The sequence below is a fragment of the Bombina bombina genome, chromosome 6 (genome assembly GCF_027579735.1).
Source record: "Bombina bombina isolate aBomBom1 chromosome 6, aBomBom1.pri, whole genome shotgun sequence".
NCBI classification, from domain to species: domain Eukaryota; kingdom Metazoa; phylum Chordata; class Amphibia; order Anura; family Bombinatoridae; genus Bombina; species Bombina bombina.
This window is the reverse complement of record NC_069504.1, coordinates 299,560,416-299,583,714: the sequence shown is the minus strand read 5'-3', so window position 1 is coordinate 299,583,714 and position 23,299 is coordinate 299,560,416. Positions and strand designations below refer to the sequence as shown.

At 36.9% G+C, this 23,299-nt stretch overlaps 1 protein-coding gene across 1 annotated transcript in view; it reads right to left on the bottom strand.

Annotated features, from left to right (window-relative positions):
* The window catches only part of LOC128664402 (solute carrier family 23 member 2-like), a 391,187-nt gene that overhangs the window by 152,361 nt on the left and 215,527 nt on the right, over positions 1–23,299 (bottom strand). Inside the window, exon 7 of the mRNA XM_053719234.1 lies at positions 4,071–4,324. Coding sequence (XP_053575209.1) covers positions 4,071–4,324 — 254 coding nt within the window. The remainder of the gene's footprint in view (positions 1–4,070; positions 4,325–23,299) is intronic.

The window sequence follows — 23,299 nt, the reverse complement described above, 5'->3', positions numbered from 1 at the left end:
GAACATCCATCCTGGCCGACGACTTCCCGACGAATGATGGTTCCTTTAAATGACGTCATCCAAGATGGCATCCCTCGAATTCTGATTGGCTGATAGGATTCTATCAGCCAATCTGAATTAAGGTAGAAAAAATCTGATTGGCTGATTCAAGCAGCCAATCGGATTGACCTTGCATTCTATTGGCTGTTCCGATCAGCCAATAGAATGCAAGGTCAATCCGATTGGCTGATTGGATCAGCCAATCAGATTTTTCCTACCTTAATTCCGATTGGCTTATAGAATCCTATTAGCCAATCGGAATTCGAGTGACGCCATCTTGGATGACGTCATTTAAAGGAACCGTCATTCGTCGGGAAGTCGTCGGCCAGGATGGATGTTCCGCGTTGGAGGTCTTCAGGATGCTGCCGCTCCGCCCCGGATGGATGAAGATAGAAGATGCCGCTTGGATGAACACTTCAATCAGATGGAAGACCTCTTCTGTCCCGCTTGGATGAAGACTTCAACCGGATGGAGGACCTCTTCTGCCCCGCTTGGATGAAGAATTCGGCTCGGCTGAGTGAAGACGACTCAAGGTAGGGAGATCTTCAGGGGGTTAGTGTTAGGTTTTTTAAGGGGGGTTTGGGTGGGTTTTAGAGTAGGGGTATGTGGGTGGTGGGTTGTAATGTTGGGGGGGTATTGTATTTTTATTTACAGGTAAAAGAGCTGATTACTTTGGGGCAAAGAGCTAATTACTTTGTAATTTAGGATAGGATAGGGCATTTTATTATTTTGTTTTGTTTTTTATTTTATTAGGGGGCTTAGATTAGGTGTAATTAGTTTAAACTTCTTGTAATTATTTTTATTTTCTGTAATTTAGTGTTTGTTTTTTTGTATTATAGTTTAGTTTATTTAATTGTATTTTAGTTTATATAATTGTAGTTAATTTATTTAATTAATTTATTGATAGTGTAGTGTTAGTTGTATTTGTAACTTAGGTTAGGATTTATTTTACAGGTAATTTTGTAATTATTTTAACTAGGTAGCTATTAAATAGTTATTAACTATTTAATAGCTATTGTACCTAGTTAAAATAAATACAAAGTTGCCTGTAAAATAAATGTAAATCCTAAAATAGCTACAATGTAACTATTAGTTATATTGTAGCTATTTTAGGGTTTATTTTAAAGGTAAGTATTTAGTTTTAAATAGGAATAATTTTTTTCATCATAGTAAATTTAGTTTGTTTAATTTAAATTATAATTTAACTTAGGGGGGTTTTATGGTTAGGTTTAGACTTAGGTTTAGGGGTTAATAACTTTATTATAGTAGCGGCGACGTTGGGGGCGGGAGATTAGGGGTTAATAATTGTAGGTAGGTGGCGCCGATGTTAGGGAGGGCAGATTAGGGGTTAATACAATTTATTATAGTGTTTGCGAGGCGAGAGTGCAGCGGTTTAGGGGTTAATACATTTATTATAGTGGTGGCGATGTCCGGTCGGCAGATTAGGGGTTAATAAGTGTAGGTAGGTGGTGGCGATGTTGGGGGGGTGATTAGGGGTTAATAAATATAATATAGGTGTCGGCGAAGTTAGAGACAGCAGATTAGGGGTTCATAGCTATAATGTAGGTGGCGGCGGTGTCCGGAGCGGCAGATTAGGGGTTAATAATATAATGTAGGTGTCAGCGATAGCGGGGGCGGCAGATTAGGGGTTAATAAATGTAAGGCTAGGGGTGTTTAGACTCGGGGTTCATGTTAGGGTGTAGACTTAGAAAGTGTTTCCCCATAGGAAACAATGGGGCTGGGTTAGGAGCTGAACGCTGCTTTTTTGCAGGTGTTAGGTTTTTTTTCAGCCAGCTCAGCCCCATTGTTTCCTATGGGGAAATCGTGCACGCTGTTATTGAGAGTTGAAGGGAAGCTAAATTTGGCTCAACGCTCCCTTTTCTGAGGCTAATGCAGCCATTGAGACAACTCGTAATACCAGCGTTGTCTTAAGGGAGCGCTGGAAAAAAAGGCTCGTTAGCACCGCGGGTCTTTACCGACAAAACTCGTAATCTAGGCGTAAATTTGTAAAGAATACCAAAAACTAGTATTACAGAAAACAAAAAAACAACAATGCAAAAATAAAAAAACACAGTTATGCCTACACTAAAACTAAGGCAACCCCTTTAAAAAAACCACCCCAAAATATAAAACCCTAAACTAACACTAAAAGCTACTATAACAATAGCCCTTAGAAGGGCTTTTCATAGGGCATTGCCCTAAAGTGTTACAGCTCTTTCTGAAATAAATACTACAACCCCATTCCACTATAAAAGTACTCCCAAAAAAAAGGCTAATCTAAAAAAAATCCCTACCCTAAAAAAAGATTTTACTGAAAAATTTTTGGTTGGGCATTGCCCTGAAAAGGACATTTGGTAGGGCATTGCCCTAAAGTTGAAAAGCTCTTTTAAGGAAAAAAACCTAAACTAAAAAAATAATCCTATACTAAAAAAAGATTGCCCTGAAAAGTTAAGCAGCTCTTTAAGGGAAAAGATAACCTAAAATGAAAAAGCTCACCCCCCAAAAAAATCTTAAAGCTAAACTTCAAAGTTTGTACTCACCAACTTGACTTCGGCGGTTCTCCTCTTTTTTCTTTATGCCGGCGGTCCTCCGGGACGGTCCTCTTCATGGTGGGGGTCTTCTTCTTCCATCTTCTGTCTTCTATCTTCAGTCTTCCATCTTCTTCCATCCGATCCTTCTTTTCTTCCTATTTTCTTCCAGAGGCCCTCTTCATGCGGTCCCTGCAGCACACTGAAGCTTGTATGCAGAGTTTCTCCTTATATATTTCTTTTGGCGGATTTTTGAATTCTTAGACCAATCAACCAATAAAAAAATAAATTTGCCAATAGACATGCAGAGCACCCCTATATTAGGAGGAATCTTGCAGTCAGGCTTCAGTGTGTGGCGGTGACCACAGGGCTATTGTTTTACTAACATTTAGTGTTAGTTTAGTGGTTTTATTTTTTGGGGTGTGTTTTTTTAAAGGGGGCCTTACTTTTAGTAAAGGCATAACTGTGTTTTTTTATTTTTGGTAGTAGTGTTTTCTGTAATGTTATGTGGGCTTTTTTGTTTAAATTTAGTGTTTGTTATTTTTTTGTAACTTAGGGGGTTTTAGCTTAGAGGTGGGTGGGAGGTTAGGTACCAGGTAGTTAAGTAGTTTGCGTAGTTTGCGTAGTTTGGGGTTGTTGTAGTATAGTGGTTAATAGGTTAAGCGGCATTGGAAGATTAGGGGTTAATTAGTATAGTTATTTTTGCGGTTGGCTATTGATGTTATAGGGATTAAGCAGTGTAGGGGGTGTTTGCAGTGTGTTGTTGGCGGCATAGGGGTTAAGTAATGAAGGGGGTGTTTGCAGAGGACTATTGGTGATATGGGGATAAGTACTGTAGCGGGTGTTTGCAGTGGACTATTGGCGGTATAGGGGTTGAGTAGTGTAGGGGGTATTTGCGGTGGGCTGTTGGTGGTTTAGGGGTTATTTAGTGCAGGGTTAGTTTGCGGTGGTAGTTAATGTTGATTTAGTGGTACAATACATAGGCATAGCTACTAGGTTGGGTGTAATATATTTAAAAGGGATCCTTTACTTTACATCGCCAATGCTGCTTGGAATATTTTACTAGCGTCACCACCCATTTTGAAGTTTAGTAAAACGCCCCTATGCGATGCTGCCTTTAAAGAGTAATGTCGGCACTTTAGAATATTTCGTCAGCATTCTCGAATCGGATCCCTTTAGAAAATATTGCCACCTCGCAGCACTTTCGAACATCAGGGCCTAAGTGATTAACTAACAAATTATAATGCAGAAGAGGGGAGGAATACAATTCTGACGCTATTGTTTCATGTATCCCTGGTTGCCTAATTAATTAGCCATTCAAGGATCTAAAAATAGCTTATCTGATCACATAGACAGTTGATAATATAGTAATCTAATTCTATGTTTTTCACTGCTTAATTTAATAAATTGAATACATTTAATAATTGAATACATATATAATAATCAGCATACAACTATTATATTATGTTTACTTGACTTTTTTATTTTTATTTTTAAACATACCTTTGTAATTCCCAGAGCTGCAATGTTCTGACTGTATGAAGTTGTCCCATTTCCAGTTCCCCAAATTCCAGCTAGAATGCATCCAATCCCTTCTATGCCGATTCCCCTGTTTATTGCATGAATTGGTGGGAGTGGGGCTCCAGATAATCTGGCACAGGTATAGTAATCTCCTACTGATTCTATAGTAGAGGATAATACACCAGATAGCATTCCCAATACAGAAGACAGACTTACAGTGGGCCAACCCCACTGGCCTGAAAAAGCAATAGATTTATGATTAGATTAGACTTCATACCATATTGCAAAACAAGCAAACCCTTGAAAGCAATTAAACTATTCCCATAAATGTCACACATTAAACACACAGAGAAAGAAAACAGATGACAAATGCCGAACAGAATGATTTTTCTCTGATCTTAAGAAGGTGTAGCATGTTACAAGTCAAGACTGTGAATATTCAATGTTAATAGTTGCATGACCTTTTTAAAAGCTAATAAAATTATAAACATGAAAACAAAGGAAATAAAACTGTAAACTGCTTCTAGTATACAGAACTAATTGATGTCAGTCTTAATGCAGAGTGATTTGGCTACAATGTGCATTGAACCAGTTGTATAACATATTTTTAAAATATATAAATAGAAGATTGCAAAACTGTTATGAGGGGAAATAAATGTCAGGTTGTATTTGTCCTTTGAGATGCTAAAAAGGGGTGGAAGTTACAGTGTACAATTAAAGGTCTAATAAATACTAAAGAGTTCCATAATCAACACATGAATAAGAATAATGCAATAAAATAGCACTTTCTCTCAATTTCAAATTGTGAGTATTTTTTTTTCTGATAAATTGCAATTTTCTTCCTTTTCTTAGGTCCCTGTATCATGTAACAGCTAACTTGTATCACCAAATCCCAGACTCATATTGGTAATCATTGTGAACTCTTGCACATGGCCATTTCCTTTGTATGCTTTGCTCCTTTTTATTAGAACATACCAACATACACCATGTGCTTGATGATAACAAAATGGCCAGCATTGAGAGAAATCTTTAGGAGCCTTTTCGGCATTATGTTGCAATATATGTGTTATTTGGAGTCCTGCACAGCTAGATAAACAGCTTTCATGCTAAAATCTACCATTTTTTTAATTCTTTGAAAGACCTAGCAGTGTGGGTGTGACTTCTTACATAAGAAGTGGAGATAGTGGAGAGCTTTAGATCATCAGAACCTTTATTTATATTTTTCCAGTGTTAAGCCTGGGTCTGTAAATATTCCCCCTTTGGTAGCATCCTCTATATCACCTAGGACTGCCTGCGCATCATGTCGAGATGATGCATCAAAACCTTATGCTGAATATTACACAAAGCCGCTCAAAATCTCTCTTTCCGCTGCAGAGGTGGACAAAAAGAAAATACAAAGGGGGATATCTATCAAGCCGTCAACTGCAAATACGCCGGAATTCCGCAGCGTAATTGTTGCAAGCTTGATCTGACCTAGTTATCAAAGCCTACAGATCGACAAATTTTTAAATTATAGACATAACATATGATCCGCCGGTCTCAATCCGACGCAGATCGAAGCTTACATCATTACAGATGTTCCAAATACACTTTTGGCTCTATTTGACACCTTTTCCCAGTTATCAAATTTCTAACAGGTACGCTCGCAGCAATTCTGACCCAACGTACCTGGTTTTCAATCCGCCACCCTGGAGGCAGTGGATGCCGTAGGAATCAATGGGAGTCTGAAAGCACAGGAAGCTTAAGTTCGATGCTGCCAGATATCCCATTGATTTCTTTGGTTGAAAACAAGCTACATTTACACCTAACAACCTAACATAAGCCACAAGTCTAAACACCCCTAATCTGCCACCCCCGACATCGCCGCAACCTAAATAAAAGTTATTAACTCCTATCCCGCCACTCCCCGACCCCGCTGCAACCTAAATAAACTTATCAACCCCTAAACCCCTGGCCTCCAATATCACTACTACTAACTAAACCTATTAGCCCCTAAACTATCAGCCTCCCACATCGCCATAAACTAAATTAAGCTAATAACCCCTAAACCTAACAACCCGCTAACTTTAAATTAAAATTGCAACATCCCTATCTTAATATAAATTAAAACTTACCTGTAGAATTAAATTAAACTAATTTTAAACTATTAATTAACCTACCCTAAATATTATACTACAATTAAATTAAACTAGCAATAAAATAAACTAAATTACATATTATAAAAACCTAACCCTAAAATTATTTAAATATACTATTAAACCTTATTAAAAGTACTAAATTACCAAAAAACAAACACTAAGTTACAAAACAAACAAACACTAAATTACGAAAAATAAAAAAAAACATTATTAAACATAAAAAGAATTACACCTAATCTAATAGCCCTATCAAAATTAAAAAGCCCCCCCAAAATAAAAAAAACCCTAGCCTGCAATAAACTACCAAAAAGGACCTTTTGTGGGTCATTGCCCCAAAGAAATCAGCTCTTTTGTAAAAAAAAATACAAACACCCCCCAACAGTGAAACCTACCACCCAACCTCTCCCCAATAAAAAAACTATCTAAAATAACCTAAGCTCCCCATTGCCCTGAAAAGGGCATTTGTATGGGCATTGCCCTTAAAAGGACATTTAGCTCTTTTACATGCACAGACCCTAATCTAAAAATAAAACCTACCCAAAAAACCCTTAAATAAACCTAACACTAACCCCGACGATCCACTTAAAGTTATTGAAGTCCCGCTTGAAGGATCCATCCAGCCGACAAGAAGTCTTCATCCAGACGGCCTCTTTGATCTTCATCCAGCCGGCAAAGTCCTCATCCAGCCGGCAAGAAGTCTTCATCCAGGTGGTCTCTTCGATCTTCATCCAGCCAGCGAAGTCCTCATCCAGGCGGCAAGAAGTCTTCATCCAGACGGCATCTTCTATCTTCATCCATCCGGCGCGGTGCGGTTCCATCCTGAAGACATCTGGCGTGGAGCATCCTCTTCATATGGTTGCCACCGTAAACTGGAGCTTCAATGCAAGTGACATCATCCAAGATGGCGTCCCTTGCATTCCTATTGGCTGAAATATTTCAATCAGCCAATAAGATTAGAGCTGCTAAAATCCTGTTGGCTGTTCAAATCAGCCAATAGGATTTGAGCAGCTCTCATTCTATTCAGGAATAGGAATGCAAGGGATTCCATCTTGGTTGACGTCACTTGCTTTGAAGTTCCACTTTACGGCGGTGACTGTATGAAGAGGATGCTCCATGCCGGATGTTTTCAGGATGGACCCGCTCCGTGCCGGAAGGATAAAGATCGAAGATGCCGTCTGGATGAAGACTTCTTGCCGCCTGGATGAGGACTTCGCTGGCAGGATGAAGATCGAAGAGGGCACCTGGATGAAGACTTCTTGCCGGCTGGATGAGGACTTTGCCGGCTGGATGAAGATTGAATAGGCCATCTGGATGAAGACTTCTTGCCAGATGGATGAGGACTTCACCAGCTGGATGAAGAACAAAGAGGCCGCCTAGATGAAGACTTCTTGCCGGCTGGATGGATCCTTCAAGCGGGACTTCAATAATTGTAAGTGGATCGTCGGGGGTTAGTGTTAGGTTTATTTAAGGGTTTTTTGGGTAGGTTTAATTTTTTAGATTAGGGTCTGGGAATGTAAAAGAGCTAAATGCCCTTTTAATGGCAATGCCCATACAAATGCCCTTTTCAGGGCAATGGGGAGCTTAGGTTATTTTAGATTTTTTATTTTTTTATTTGGGGGGGTTGGTTGGTTGGTTGGTTGGGTGGTGGGTTTTACTGTTGGGGGTTGTTTGTATTTTTTTTTTACAGGTAAAAGAACTGATTTCTTTGGGGCTTTTTTATTTTGATAGGGCTATTAGATTAGGTGTAATTCTTTTTTATTTTTGATAATGTGTTTTTTTATTTTTCGTAATTTAGTGTTTGTTTGTTTTTGTAACTTAGTTTTTTTGGTAATTTAGTACTTAATAGTATATTTAAATAATTTTAGTAGGGTTAGGTTTTTATAATATGTAATTTAGTTTATTTAATTGCCAGTTTAATTTAATTGTAGTATAATAGTTAGGGTATGTTAATTAATAGTTTAAAATTAGTTTAATTAAATTTTACGGGTAAGTTTTAATTTATATTAAGATAGGGATGTTGTAATTTTAGTTTAAAGTTAGCGTGTTGTTAGGTTTAGGGGTTATAGCTTAATTTAGTTTATGGCGATGTGGGGGGCTGATGGTTTAGGGGTTAATAGGTTTAGTTAGTGGTAGTGATGGGGGAGGCCAGAGGCTTAGGGGTTAATACTTTTATTTAGGTTGTGGCGGGTCGGGGAGTGGCGGAATAGGAGTTAATAGATTTATTTAGGTTGCGGCGGGGAGCAGCGGGATAGGGGTTAATACATTTATTTAGGTTGCAGCGGGATAGGGGTTAATAACTTTATTTATGTTGTGGCGGTGTCGGGGAACGGTGGGATAGGGGTTAAACATTTTAGTATTGTGGTGGCGTTTAGTGACAGGGTATAAATAAAGTTTGGAGAAAGCTGAATAGACACAAGATCGATGACTGCTAGTTAACAACAGTTAAATGCTTATCGCCCCGTACTTGGTGCGGATCTTTTTGCTGGCTTTTTTTATAACTAAGGAGAGCGTATTGAGATATGCAATTGCGATGTTAGGTGAAGTTAGGCGAGCGTATTGATGCAGCGAATGCAGCATAGTTGACAGCTTGATAGATATCCCCCAAAGACTTTGATTTTACTGTGAGCCTACTGGTCATATACAAAGTAACAAAGTCCCCCAGCTCCTCAAATATAAAAAGACCTTTATTAGTATTCCATCATGGGTCCAATAATCAACAGCAACGTTTCGGACCTAGCTCAGCCTTTCCTCATGCATCATGCCTTTGTTACTTTGTATATGGCTATTTGAGACTTGGTAAGTCTCCTCTGAGCACTCCCATAACAAGTGCTGTCCCCATTTTTTATTTTCTGTGTAGCCTACTGGTCATGTCATCTCTTACTGTCTAGTGAGACAGTACGTGAAGTTACCAGGGAGTGAGCATTGATTGGCTAAAATGCAAGTCTGTCAAAAGAACTGAAATAAGAGGGCAGTTTGCAGAGTCTTAGATACAAGGTAATTACAGAGGTAAAAAGTATATTATTATAACTGTATTGGTTATGCAAAACTGAGGAATGGGTAATAAAGTGATTATCTATCTTTTTAAACAACAAAACTTCTGGTGTTGACTGTCCCTTTAAGTCTATACTTATACTTTCCTCTTTGGTGTATATAGAAAAGCAGGCTAAAGTAAAAAAGTGAGTTATTGTGAACCTCATTTGCATATATTACCCAGAATTCTTTGCTGCATTGGAAACACTGTATTTAGAGGTTGCCTGTGTGAAAAGCAAGCCTTCTGACTTATCTAGATTTGTTAATGAACTACACAATTAATTATTTTCTCTACATGTGCTTAGTGGAGGATTTTAAGCTCACCTTTCGCCTCCCCATAATTCTAAATGTTGGTGTATATATTACTAATACCTTTTGTGCATTACAGTTTAAGTTGTATTTGCTTAATTCAACCATTGATGTGTATTAATTCAGCAGACATTGACTTTGTAGGTTTTTACTTTTATAAAATCCTATCTCAAAATCTCTGCTTACTAAATCCATATTCATATACATATTATTTAAAATTATATGAAGACATTCTCAGCAGTTGTGTTCCACAAACTTTATTTAAAGCTAGAGATTGACAGGCATTAGAAATTTACCCAGTAAACCTTAAGAGTGGAGTACTTCATATTAAAAAAAACCCAACATATTCTACCTCATTGTATGTTATCAAACACTAAAAAATTGAATCACATTTAAAAAAAAAACATAAGCCGTACAACTTTAAAACGAGAATCAACATTACCTTTTGGTGAAAATGAATAAAGAAACTTAACTAAAAACAAAGTATCAGATTGCAGTAAAACATCTGGTTTCTATGTAGCCACTATAAAGCCCATCCAAAATAATGTATTTAAAAAGAATCTAGTAATAAAACAAAGAAATTACATTTTGCCTTTTTTTAGTATCCTGATCTCATATTAAAGCCTTAATCCTTTTAATTTCATTAACATGTAAAACACACATATTTAAAGTTGCGATGAGCAATTCTAATTTCAATCCTTTTGTGTGAAAGGACTTTTCAAAATACTTTTTACTATTGCTACAGAAATTGAACTTCTTTCCCATTATTTTATTCATTCGAGAAAGGGAAATGGTAGGTTAAAAACAAATATCATTATTTTTAATTTTCTAGTATTATTATTTTCTTATCAGTTATTTTTAGACCACCAACAGATGTCACAGCACTATAAACATAAATATGATATGCAAAGTAACATTTATAGGAGACAAATACACAGAGGGCCCTGCCAAGAGTTGCACTGTTGTAAATTAGCTCTCATGGAGGAGATCTACAGAAGAGTTGGGCTCATAGTTTTATATGCAAAGGAGGTTCAAGGTTATAAAAAAAGGAGGAGAGGAACTGAGGTAAGAAAGGTTAGTGTATGTTGTACGCATCCATAAGCAGTGGAGCCTTTAAGGAGAAAACTAGGGGAGAGTCTTGTGAAGCGAGGCAGAGAGGCAGAGAGTTCCACAAAATATGGTCATATACAGGGAGTGCAGAATTATTAGGCAAATGAGTATTTTGACCACATCATCCTCTTTATGCATGTTGTCTTACTCCAAGCTGTATAGGCTCGAAAGCCTACTACCAATTAAGCATATTAGGTGATGTGCATCTCTGTAATGAGAAGGGGTGTGGTCTAATGACATCAACACCCTATATCAGGTGTGCATAATTATTAGGCAACTTCCTTTCCTTTGGCAAAATGGGTCAAAAGAAGGACTTGACAGGCTCAGAAAAGTCAAAAATAGTGAGATATCTTGCAGAGGGATGCAGCACTCTTAAAATTGCAAAGCTTCTGAAGCGTGATCATCGAACAATCAAGCGTTTCATTCAAAATAGTCAACAGGGTCGCAAGAAGCGTGTGGAAAAACCAAGGCACAAAATAACTGCCCATGAACTGAGAAAAGTCAAGCGTGCAGCTGCCAAGATGCCACTTGCCACCAGTTTGGCCATATTTCAGAGCTGCAACATCACTGGAGTGCCCAAAAGCACAAGGTGTGCAATACTCAGAGACATGGCCAAGATAAGAAAGGCTGAAAGACGACCACCACTGAACAAGACACACAAGCTGAAACGTCAAGACTGGGCCAAGAAATATCTCAAGACTGATTTTTCTAAGGTTTTATGGACTGATGAAATGTGAGTGAGTCTTGATGGGCCTTGGCTGGATTGGTAAAGGGCAGAGAGCTCCAGTCCGACTCAGACGCCAGCAAGGTGGAGGTGGAGTACTGGTTTGGGCTGGTATCATCAAAGATGAGCTTGTGGGGCCTTTTCGGGTTGAGGATGGAGTCAAGCTCAACTCCCAGTCCTACTGCCAGTTTCTGGAAGACACCTTCTTCAAGCAGTGGTACAGGAAGAAGTCTGCATCCTTCAAGAAAAACATGATTTTCATGCAGGACAATGCTCCATCACATGCGTCCAAGTACTCCACAGCGTGGCTGGCAAGAAAGGGTATAAAAGAAGAAAATCTAATGACATGGCCTCCTTGTTCACCTGATCTGAACCCCATTGAGAACCTGTGGTCCATCATCAAATGTGAGATTTACAAGGAGGGAAAACAGTACACCTCTCTGAACAGTGTCTGGGAGGCTCTGGTTGCTGCTGCACGCAATGTTGATGGTGAACAGATCAAAACACTGACAGAATCCATGGATGGCAGGCTTTTGAGTGTCCTTGCAAAGAAAGGTGGCTATATTGGTCACTGATTTGTTTTTGTTTTGTTTTTGAATGTCAGAAATGTATATTTGTGAATGTTGAGATGTTATATTGGTTTCACTGGTAAAAATAAATAATTGAAATGGGTATATATTTGTTTTTTGTTAAGTTGCCTAATAATTATGCACAGTAATAGTCACCTGCACACACAGATATCCCCCTAAAATAGCTATAACTAAAAACAAACTAAAAACTACTTCCAAAACTATTCAGCTTTGATATTAATGAGTTTTTTGGGTTCATTGAGAACATGGTTGTTGTTCAACAATAAAATTAATCCTCAAAAATACAACTTGCCTAATAATTCTGCACTCCCTGTAGACAGGAATGCAAGGAGGTAACAAGAGAGAAGAAGAGAAGGAGGTTATGACCAGAGTGAAGGGGGCAGGTACAAATATATTCCATAGTGCTATAAATGGTACAACAAATACATCATGACTACTAACCTCATCAAGGCCTTGACAAATGCTGGCTCCCTATGGTTGGTTAAAAGTCATCTGCATTAAAGTCATCCACATGACCTCTCATATGTACAATCTGTATACTCTTTAGATCATAAGCTCTATAGGAGCAGATTACTCCAACTCTTTTATTTGTTGTTTATTTAGTTTATTTTTTATATCTGTGCTTTTTTTTTTTTTTACTATGAATCAATGTCCTTATCTATTCCTCTCATGTATCCAGTGCTATGGAATTTAGTGGAGCTTTACAAATACATTATAATAATAAAAATAATAATAGTAATATTCTTATCATGTTATAATAGCAGCTAAATCACTTTAGACTATATCCCTGTATTATGAGACTATCATTGCCTCGGGAACACAACAAGCTGTATTCTTCTCTTTATATGATAATCACAGAGTTAAAATGCCCCCTAGGGAGCTGCCTACTTTGAGTACAGAAAAATCATGTCCTGTTTATCTCACAATGACATTGTAATTTGTTCTAATGACTTGCAATTAGTATAAATAACTAGTCTCAATAGGTTTGACATTCTAAAAGATAGCATGAAAGATGTTTAAGAGCTCTGAATGCTTGACTGTAAGCAAGTATTGGGTATTAAGTACTAAGTCTTTTTCTCTTCTTTATATTTACATATTAAATAACTCCTATTTTTAATAGATGAAGTAAACAGTCTCTATTTTAGAATAATTTTATTTTCCTTCATTTTTGACTGGTTCCTAAATTTCAAAAAAATTGTCAAGCTTAATTCAAGGTCTTTTCCCATGGAGCATGGGAACTTAAAATCTAGGTAATGGATTAGTTAGATAATAGCATAAATTGATTTGTTGTGACAATGGATTCAGATGATAGGGAGCTGAGGTAGTGTTCCATCATAGAGGAAACTGAGGATGTGTTCCTGTCACTTACTTGCAACCACCCAGAAACCGTTATTCAGCAGAACCCATCAATCATTTTGTTCCTGTCTGCCTTTCTGTTTTTTTATTTACTGTACCCTCTGTAAAGTGCTGAAAGATCTATTGGTGCATTGTAAATAATGCAAGCGGTGATAGTTATAATATTAATAATAATGTAGACCTTGTGTAATTGCTATGTATATATTGTGATGGTTTTAATGGCAATGAAATACTGAATGTATTTAGATTGTATTCTCAGGCTATAAGCTTCTGCATTAGTAAATATTTTACTGCCGAGTAAAATTGCACTCATATACACTATCAAGGAATAGAAATTATAGAGGAAGCTCAGTGTTTAATATTCTAAATTACACTGTTCAGCCTTCCAGTAAGCTCTCTGTCTAGCAGTTACTTTCTAGATAAACTCAGCAAATCAATATAATATGATGATATCTAACATTATAATGAAGGGACCAATATATCATTTAATTTAGGTTACTTAAGGGGACATTTATTCTGGCTCATATTTGTGTCTTCCAAAATACAGGGTTGCTATTCCCTATCTCATTTCCATTAAAACCAGCAAAATATGTACATAGCAATTACACAAGATCTATATTAGTATTGTTATTGATATTATTATTATTATTACTATCATCACTTGCATTATTCAACCAAACCGTAAAGAATGGAGCCAAAAGCTACCAAAGTTGACGACAGCTAAAAGAGGTTTATGACTCCATTTTAGTACCAGGCTTCCATTGAAATATTTTTTGCATTGTGTGTCTTTTCATGTAGGTTTAAGTTAAGGTTATATTAATGCTTCCATCCGACATCGGATTTCTCAAAAATCGCCCCATTACAAGTTTGTTGCTATGGTAACCAGACCTTACACTATAAAATTTACAATTAACGTCTGCTCCACAAGCACTCCATAAAGACTCTACTGTTCAGGGATGCATACAACCTACGCAAATCTTTTCTAACTTCAATCTTTCCCTTCTTTGTTATCCCCTTATACCCCCCTTAGCATTAAAGCCTATGAGCCCAGCTGTTTGTAGATCACCTTAATAAGAGCCGACTACAACAGTGGAACTCTCGGCAGGGCCCTCTACCCACTTGATCCCTATAAATGTTACCTTCATATCATTCCTATTTTTATAGCTCTACGGAATCTGTTGGTGCTCTGCAAATAACTGCAAATAACTGATGATAATAATAATAATTGAATTAATTAACAAATTAAATGAAGTGAAAATATTTTTTATTTAATACATTTTTTATTTAATTAATTTTTTTATTTTATTTTTTGTTTTATTACATTTTAAAATGTATTGATATATGTAATATTTAGTGTTGCCCTAGGCAGAGGTCTAGTTGGAATTTTGGAGATATGTGCTTGATTATATGTTTATATGAAATATATATTGATTTTTAAATAGGAACATGACTCCAAATACATGGGCCAGCAATAAATATTATATATATAACAATAAATGTATAAAGAGAAACACTTGTATTGTTTAAAAACTTTAAGATCTCAATGGAAAAGGACCTCAAAAAGCTTATTTTTCCACTTTTACACCTAGTTGAGCATGCTGTAATGTTTGAGACCTTATCGAGAGCTTCCAGCAGTGTTTCACTTGTCTGGAAACCAGGTGTTAATTTGCTCTTTTCGGCTTCTATTATTTTAGATGGGTCCACCTGCGCACCATTGATAACTGGCTATAACCGTAATGGCTTCCGACAGCAGGTTTTTATTTTGCAACCTCACAAAAACCTGATTGCGGCTCAATGGAAATGAGCCCAATGTCTTCTTCAGACTAATTAGGCATCTAACGGCTAGATCACGAGTTTGGCGTTAGCCTTAAAAAGCAGCGTCGAGAGGTCCCAACGCGGCTTTTTAACGCCCGCTGGTATTACGAGTCAGGCAGAAAAAGGGTCTACCGCTCACTTTTCTTCCGTCAATTGAAGTATCCTATCTTTTTAATGGGATTTGCCTAACGCTGGTATTACGAGTCTTGGAAGAAGTGAGCGGTAGACCCTCTCCTGTCCAGACTCCTACCGAATTTAAAAGTCAGTAGTTAAGAGTTTTATGGGCTAACGCTGGAACATAAAACTCTTAACTAAAGTGCTAACAAGTAAACTAACACCCATAAACTACCAATTAACCTCTAAACCGAGCCCCCCCCCCCACATCGCAAACACTATAATAATTGTTTTAACCCCTAATCTGCCGACCGGACATCGCAGCCACCTACATTATACTTATGAACCCCTAATCTGCTGCCCCTAACATCGCCGACACCTACATTATATTTATTAAACCCTAATCTGCCGCCCCCAACGTCTCCGCAACCTAACTACACTTATTAACCCCTAATCTGCCGACCGGACATCGCCGCCACTTTAATAAACATATTAGCCCCTAATCCGCCACACTCCCGCATCGCAAACACTAGTTAAATTTTATTAACCCCTAATCTGCCTGCCCTAACATCGCCGACACCTACTTACATTTATTAACCCATAATCTGCCACCCCTAACGTCGCCGCTACTATATTAAAGGTATTAACCCCTAAACCTAAGTCTAAACCTAACCTTAACCCCCCTAACTTAAATATAATTTAAACTAAATAAATTTAACAAAATTAACTAAATTATTCCTATTTAAAACTAAATACTTACCGATAAAATAAACCCTGAGCTAGTTACAATATAACTAATAGTTACATTGTAGCTATCTTAGGATTTATTTTTATTTCACAGGCAACTTTGTATTTATTTTAACTAGGTACAATAGTTATTAAATAGTTATTAACTATTTAATAACTACCTAGCTAAAATAAGTACAAAATTACCTGTAAAATAAATTCTAACCTAAGTTACAATTATATCTAACACTACACTATCATTAAGTAAATTACATAAACTACCTACAATTAATTACAATTAAATTCAATCAACTAAATTATGGAAAAACCCCCCCACTAAATTACAGAAAATAAAACAAAATTAGAAGTTTAAACTAATTATACCTAATCTAAGCCCCCTAATAAAATAAAAAAGCCCCCCAAAATAATAAAATGCCCTACCCTATACTAAATTACAAATAGCCCTTAAAAGGGCCTTTTGCGGGGCATTGCACCAAAGTAATCAGCTCTTTTACCTGTAAAAAAAAATATAATACACCCCCCAACATTACAACCCACCACCCACATACCCCTACTCTAAAACCCACCCAATCCCCCATTAAAAAAAACTAACACTAACCTCCTGAAGATCACCCTACCTTGAGCCATATTCACCCACCCGGGCACAAGTGGTCCTTCATACGGCAGAAGTCTTCATCCTATTGGGGCAGAAGAGGTCCTCCAGATGGCAGAAGGCTTCATCCAGATGGCATCTTCTAGCTTCATCCTTCCGGAGCGGAGCGGGTCCATCTTCCATCCAGCCGACGCGGAGCATCCTCTTCAATCGAAGTCCTAACGAAGAATGAAGTTTCCTTTAAATGACGTCATCCAAGATGGCATCCCTCGAATTCCGATTGGCTGATAGGATTCTATCAGCCAATCGGAATTAAGGTAGGAAAAATCCTATTGGGTGATGCTATCAGCCAATCGGATTGAAGATTGGATCAGCCAATGGAATGTGAGGTCAATTCTATTGGCTGATCCAATCAGCCAATCGGATTGAACTTTAATCCGATTGGCTGATTAAATCAACCAATCGGATTTTTCCTACCTTAATTCCGATTGGCTGATAGAATCCTATCAGCCAATCGGAATTCGAGGGATGCCATCTTGGATGACGTCATTTAAAGGAACCTTCATTCTTCGTTAGGACTTCGATTGAAGAGGATGCTCTGCGTCGGCTGGATGGAAGATGGACCTGCTCCGCGACGGAAGGATGAAGATAGAAGATGTTGTCTGGATGAAGCCTTCTGCCGGTCTGGATGTCCTCTTCTGCCCCGATCGGATGAAGACTTCTGCCGTATGGAGGACCACTTGTGCCCGGCTGGGTGAAGACGGCTCAAGGTAGGGTGATCTTCAGGGGGTAGTGTTAGGTTTTTTTAAGGGGGGATTGGGTGTGTTTTAGAGTAGGGGTATGTGGGTGGTGGGTTGTAATGTTGGGGGGGGTATTGTATTTTTTGTTTACAGGTAAAAGAGCTGATTACTTTGGGGCAATGCCCCACAAAAGGCCCTTTTAAGGGCTATTTGTAATTTAGTATAGGGTAGGCAATTTTATTATTTTGGGGGTGCTTTTTTATTTTATTAGGGGGATTAGATTAGGTGTAATTAGTTTAAAATTCTTTTAATTCTTTTTTATTTTCTGTAATTTAGTGTTTTTTTCTGAAATTTAGTTTATTTCATTTAATTGTAATTAGTTTAATTTAATTTAGTTAATTTATTTATTTATAGAGTAGTGTTAGGTATAATTGTAACTTAGGTTAGGATTTATTTTACAGGTAATTTTGTACTTCTTTTAGCTAGGTAGTTATTAAATAGTTAATATCTATTTAATAACTATTCTAACTAGTTAAAATAAATACAAAGTTGCCTGTAAAATAAAACTAAATCATAAGCTAGCTACAATGTAACTATTATTATATTGTAGCTATCTTATGGTTTATTTTATTGGTAAGTATTTAGTTTTAAATAGGAATAATTTATTTAATTGTAGTTATTTTATTTAGATGTATTTAAATTATATTTAAATTAGGGGGTGTTAGGGTTAGACTTAGGTTTAGGGGTTAATAACTTTATTATAGTGGCGGCGACGGCGGCGGCAGATTAGGGGTTAATTAATTTAATATAGTTTCTGCGATGTTGGGGCCGGCAGATTAGGGGTTAATAAATATAATGTAGGGTTCGGCGATGTTAGGGGCAGCAGATTAGGGGTTCATTAGTATAATTCTGGAGCGGCAGATTAGGGTTTAATAGTATAATACAGGTGTATGTTAGGGTGCAGACATAAAATTAATTTCCCAATAGGAAACAATGGGGCTGCGTTAGGAGCTGAACGCTGCTTTTTTGCAGGTGTTAGGTTTTTTTTTCACCCAGCTCAGCCCCATTGTTTTCTATGGGGAAATCGTGCACGAGCAGGTTTAGCCAGCTTACCGCTACCATAAGCAACACTGGTATCGAGGTGAGATGTGGAGCTAAATTTTGCTCAACGCTCACTTTTCTGAGGCTAACGGCGGCTTGCAGAAAACTCGTAATACCAGCGTTGGTTTAAGGGAGTGGTAAGAAAAAAAGGCTTGTTAGCACCGCACAGCCTTACCGACAAGACTTGTGATCTAGCCGTAAGTGTCTTAAATAATACACTTTACAAGCAGTTCAGATTTATACATTTTCAAAACAATTATAAGTAATTAAAAAAATATTTTAACATATGTAATTGAGGATGAGGAGCCTTGGATCTTTGATTATTTTGGATAAGCAGTATTGCAAACAATTGGCTAGATTACAAGTGATTCGCAAACTTTTTTTTACAGTAATATAATGTTTCCGTGACCATTTTTAATTGCGCTGATATTACAAGTTGAGTGATTTATGCTACAATTCTTACTGTGATCTCAGAGCTATGGTAAACTGTTTTCCGAAACTAAAAAGTGTCTATTACACAACAAAAATACATTACAAAGTACAGTTACACTCATAATAACACTGTCTAATTACAAATATTTTTAAAAAATATTGCACAAAAAAGTTATAAGGGCTCAAAGATATGAGATCTCAGGTGTTAGAAAAGAAAGCCACAAAAGGGCTTTAACATTGAGATACTTACAGATACATTGGTGAAGATGTATGTATATATATATATATATATATATATATATATATATATATAAAGTCCCAGAAAAGGGTATGCACACCTATTATCAAATGGGTAGCATTCACCAGGGTGCTGAATCAATTAGTATGTAGAACATTAGTATTCAGGACAGCACGCTCTGGATTTTAAATAACGTAATGATGTTTCGGTGCCTACCTAGCACCTTTATCAAATTGTTTCAAATTGTGATATGAAAGGAGTCCCGTAAGACTTTCAAGCAGTGCTTGTTCTAATGACTTCTATGAGGGGAATACATTATCGCACGCACAATGTTTCAAGTTCGGCTTTTTGCGTTCATCGGGTAAGCGCTCGAGCAAAAACGTTTTACTTTCAACTTGTAACACAAGCACTACCCGACGCACAAAAAACATACTTCTAGCAGCGTTAGCACACGAGCAGGTACGTTAAATACAGCTCTACTAGTAATCTGGCCCTTAATGTCTCTGAGTATGTTCATAAGACAGAGATTGAAATGTTTGATTACATTTCAATCACACTACACATTTCAGCAATTCCTTTCCTGAAAAGGGCAAATGTGGCAATGTACTTTCTTTCCTTTGATCTTTTTTCTAAATGCTGGGGTTTCAGAAAAATTCTCAGACCTGTGTCATAGTGAGCAGAATAACCCCTTCTTTGTTGCACTTTTTAATGTTAAACTCCACCCACAACTTTCCTTATTTTGGATAAGCCAATTAAATACTTAAAAGTACAGTGTAGACACAATTAAACTTTTATGATTCAGATATAGCATGCCGTTTTAAACAACTTTCTAAATTACTTTTATCATCAAATTTGTTTACTCTTGATATTCTTTATGGAAAGCTAAACTAGGTAGGCTCATATAATAATTTTTAAGCTGTTGAACTGCTTCTTATCTCAGTGCAATTTGACAGTTTTTGACAGTTAGACACTGCTTGTTCATGTGTGTGTCATATAAATAAAATTATGCTCACTCCTGTGGAGTTATTTAAGAGTCAGCACTGATTGGCTAAAATGCTTGTCTGTCAAAAGAACTGAAATAAGGGGGCAGTCTGCAGAGGCTTAGAAACAAGGTAATAACAGAGGTAAAAAGTTTATTAACATAACAGTGTTGGTTATGCAAAACTGGGGAATGGGTAATGAAGGGATTATCTATCTTTTTAAAAAATCAAAAATCTGGAGTAGACTATCTCTTTAAGTCTGTAAAAACAACCAACTGGAAGTAAGGTAAAGATATGTGGCAAGGTTGTCTCTTTAAGTTACTCAAACTCAATATCATTATCTTTGGGAGTGCTTGAAGACCTCTCATGGGGATCTAGGCTGAACCAAATCAAAACTTTCCTCAAGCATTAGCAAAGATATTCAAAGCAGAATATTTTCTAGGACTATGAAATTGAGTATAGACTGTTATTCTTGACACCTGAAGGATTCCAACGATTGGGAACTGAATTTAGATATTTTCTATTTATTTAACAAATTGTTATGTCTTGTCAAATATTAACTGCATTTTTTCAGTTGCTGCAGCAGTGGATGAGTTCCTTCAGATTAGCCTCTTTTCAAACATATGAGTTTCCTCCATTCCATGATTTCATGTGCCCTCTCCCTTGTTTATTAGTGAATAACACTGGTTTTCTCACCAACAGGCCAGATTTTCCGAATCACCTTGGATGAAAGCAGGTAAGATAAGCATCTTCCCTAATCAGATATACTCAAAATCTGGCCTGTTAGAGAGGCCTGAGGGCAGGTTGGAAAACAAGTGGTATACAATCACTAGCGCCCTCATCTACCACCTGAAGACTTTCTAACTTTATTGTTCTCTAATTGCCAAACTCTGGTTCCCACCTTCTCCCCTATTCAAACCACTTCTCTTGGACCCTGATAAAAATGTAATTAAATTATCCTGCACATTACATATAATAGGTCATGAACTTTCAATGGCTGTAATCTTCAAATTTGTAGGATCTTAAAATGTCACCTTCCAGTTGTGAAAACAGCAGTCTTCGAATGCCTTGCTTTCACTAAAATAGTTGTTATTAATTTAGCTTTATTGCTAAGTCTACTATAAGGGATTTCCAATGTTAAAACAATGTATTATCTTGTTAGAATGTTCATCCCAGAGGTTACAATTTTTATTGTATCCAGAAAAAATAAAGGTACCTTTCTTCCCTGTTTATCATCTGACCAACATGTGTGATTAATTGATTGAAATTGTACAAATGGGACTTCTTCTTTCAGGTTCTCCAGTCTAAACAATTACTTTCTGCTCCTGTTTTCCCTACTACTATATTTAGGTGGGTGAAATGGATCATAAGAGAATCTAGCAGTGACCTTTCCTTTGACGTTTACTAAAATCAAGGGGCAGTGGCACTAAAAGCATTTTCTAAATTTATTTTCCATCCAAAACATCCCGTAACTTTATTTTAATACATTTTGTCAGTCACACTGTTTGTCAACTATCTTCTCAAACTGACCATCTTGCTATTTAACTGAATGGATTTGCCTATATGTTCCAATCATTTAGTTTCTCAAAATGTTGCAGATCTTTTGTTCAATTATATTATTAAAGTTGGCACTATCTCATATTAATTCCAGGGTTAATTTTGTGTATTTACATTGAAACCACAGGTAGGTATGTACCTATTCCCCACCTGCTTGCTAACCCACTCCAAACAGAGACTATGAGATATCAAAGAGAAAGAAAAAGGAGATTTGGTTGCACACATTTCTAAAATTTATTTTTACTATATAGATTAAAATCTATTAATATTTTGTGGCATATACTTAAAAATTGAAACTGAGATAGTCCCCAGGGGAACTATACTCACCTCCAACTGGAAAAAAGGCCTTATTTTAGAGGGTAACCTATAACCAGGTGTAGAAAAAATTCCAGAAAAAATAAATACCCATCACCAATACCATAGGTAAAGTCTGAGATGGATGCCCCCACTTTCCTGGCCGACAGCAGGAAATGTCGGCATCAGGATCGGACACTCCTTGCAGGCCCCCAGTTGAGGTGTTTCAGCCTGTAAACAGGCTTTTTTAAAATTATTATCTAACAAACCCTCAGAGGAGTCTTTCCAATTTAAAATAAACTGGCGACAAATCGGAAACCAGCTGCTTACTTCCAATTGGTCACTGTTTCTAAAAACCATGCTAGACTGAATTAACGGTTGTATAAGGTGGTCCTCAAATAGGTCAGCTGAGACATGCATCATAGTGGCCAATAGGAGAGGTGCTTACCTTCCATATTAATTCCTATTCAAAAATTCTCCAGTGTTTTTAGTACCCATTCAGGTCCATCCAGACCAAAAACCTCCCACCAGTAAGAATCAGGCCTACCGACTCCATTTATTTCTATGGGGGAGTTAAAAAATTGGAAAGTTATCAAAAACTTCTACAGATGTCCATTATTACAAAATCACAAAGGGAAATTGAATTATTGTTTTGATTCATCCCTCTAGAGTGTATACTATTTAATATATAAATCCATGTTGTCTCTGCTTTCAGTAATAGACTTGTAAGGTCTCCACCTCTAATGCCTAAGTTAAATTGTTCAAGTCCCCAGCCTTTTATAATGATTTCCATTCCCTTTATGATAAAAATGGAAATGCTGTGCTACTGATGTTATTTGTTTGCCCTTATCCAAATCCTTTTGAGCATTCCTAATGTAGCTCTTATCCTTGTACCCAAACTTTTAGTCGACATTCCTACATAATAAATTAAATTTTTACTTTGACAATTAATATATTGTTGCATTTTATGTTTATAAACAAATCTATCCTCCATTTCTTGCTTTCTGCACATATGTTTGTTGACTCTGCAGGCAGGGTATAGATCCACTAAATAAAGGTTTCCTCTTGCCATAACTCTCATAATGACGATTATTTTTAATAGTATGGCACCTTTTATAAGTAATATTGGGGCTATCTAACACTATAGATTTAGTGATTGGATCAGTTTGGAGAATCTGCCAATATTTCTTTAAAATAAATACTTCTCTTGAATGTGTCAAATATGTGGTGATAAATCTCACCACATTATCATTCTAGTTTGTGTTTCTTATCATAGGAGTGATAAGTTAATTTCTATTTTAGTTTAAGGCCTTCTGATATGCTCTGCAGAAAGATCTCCTACTA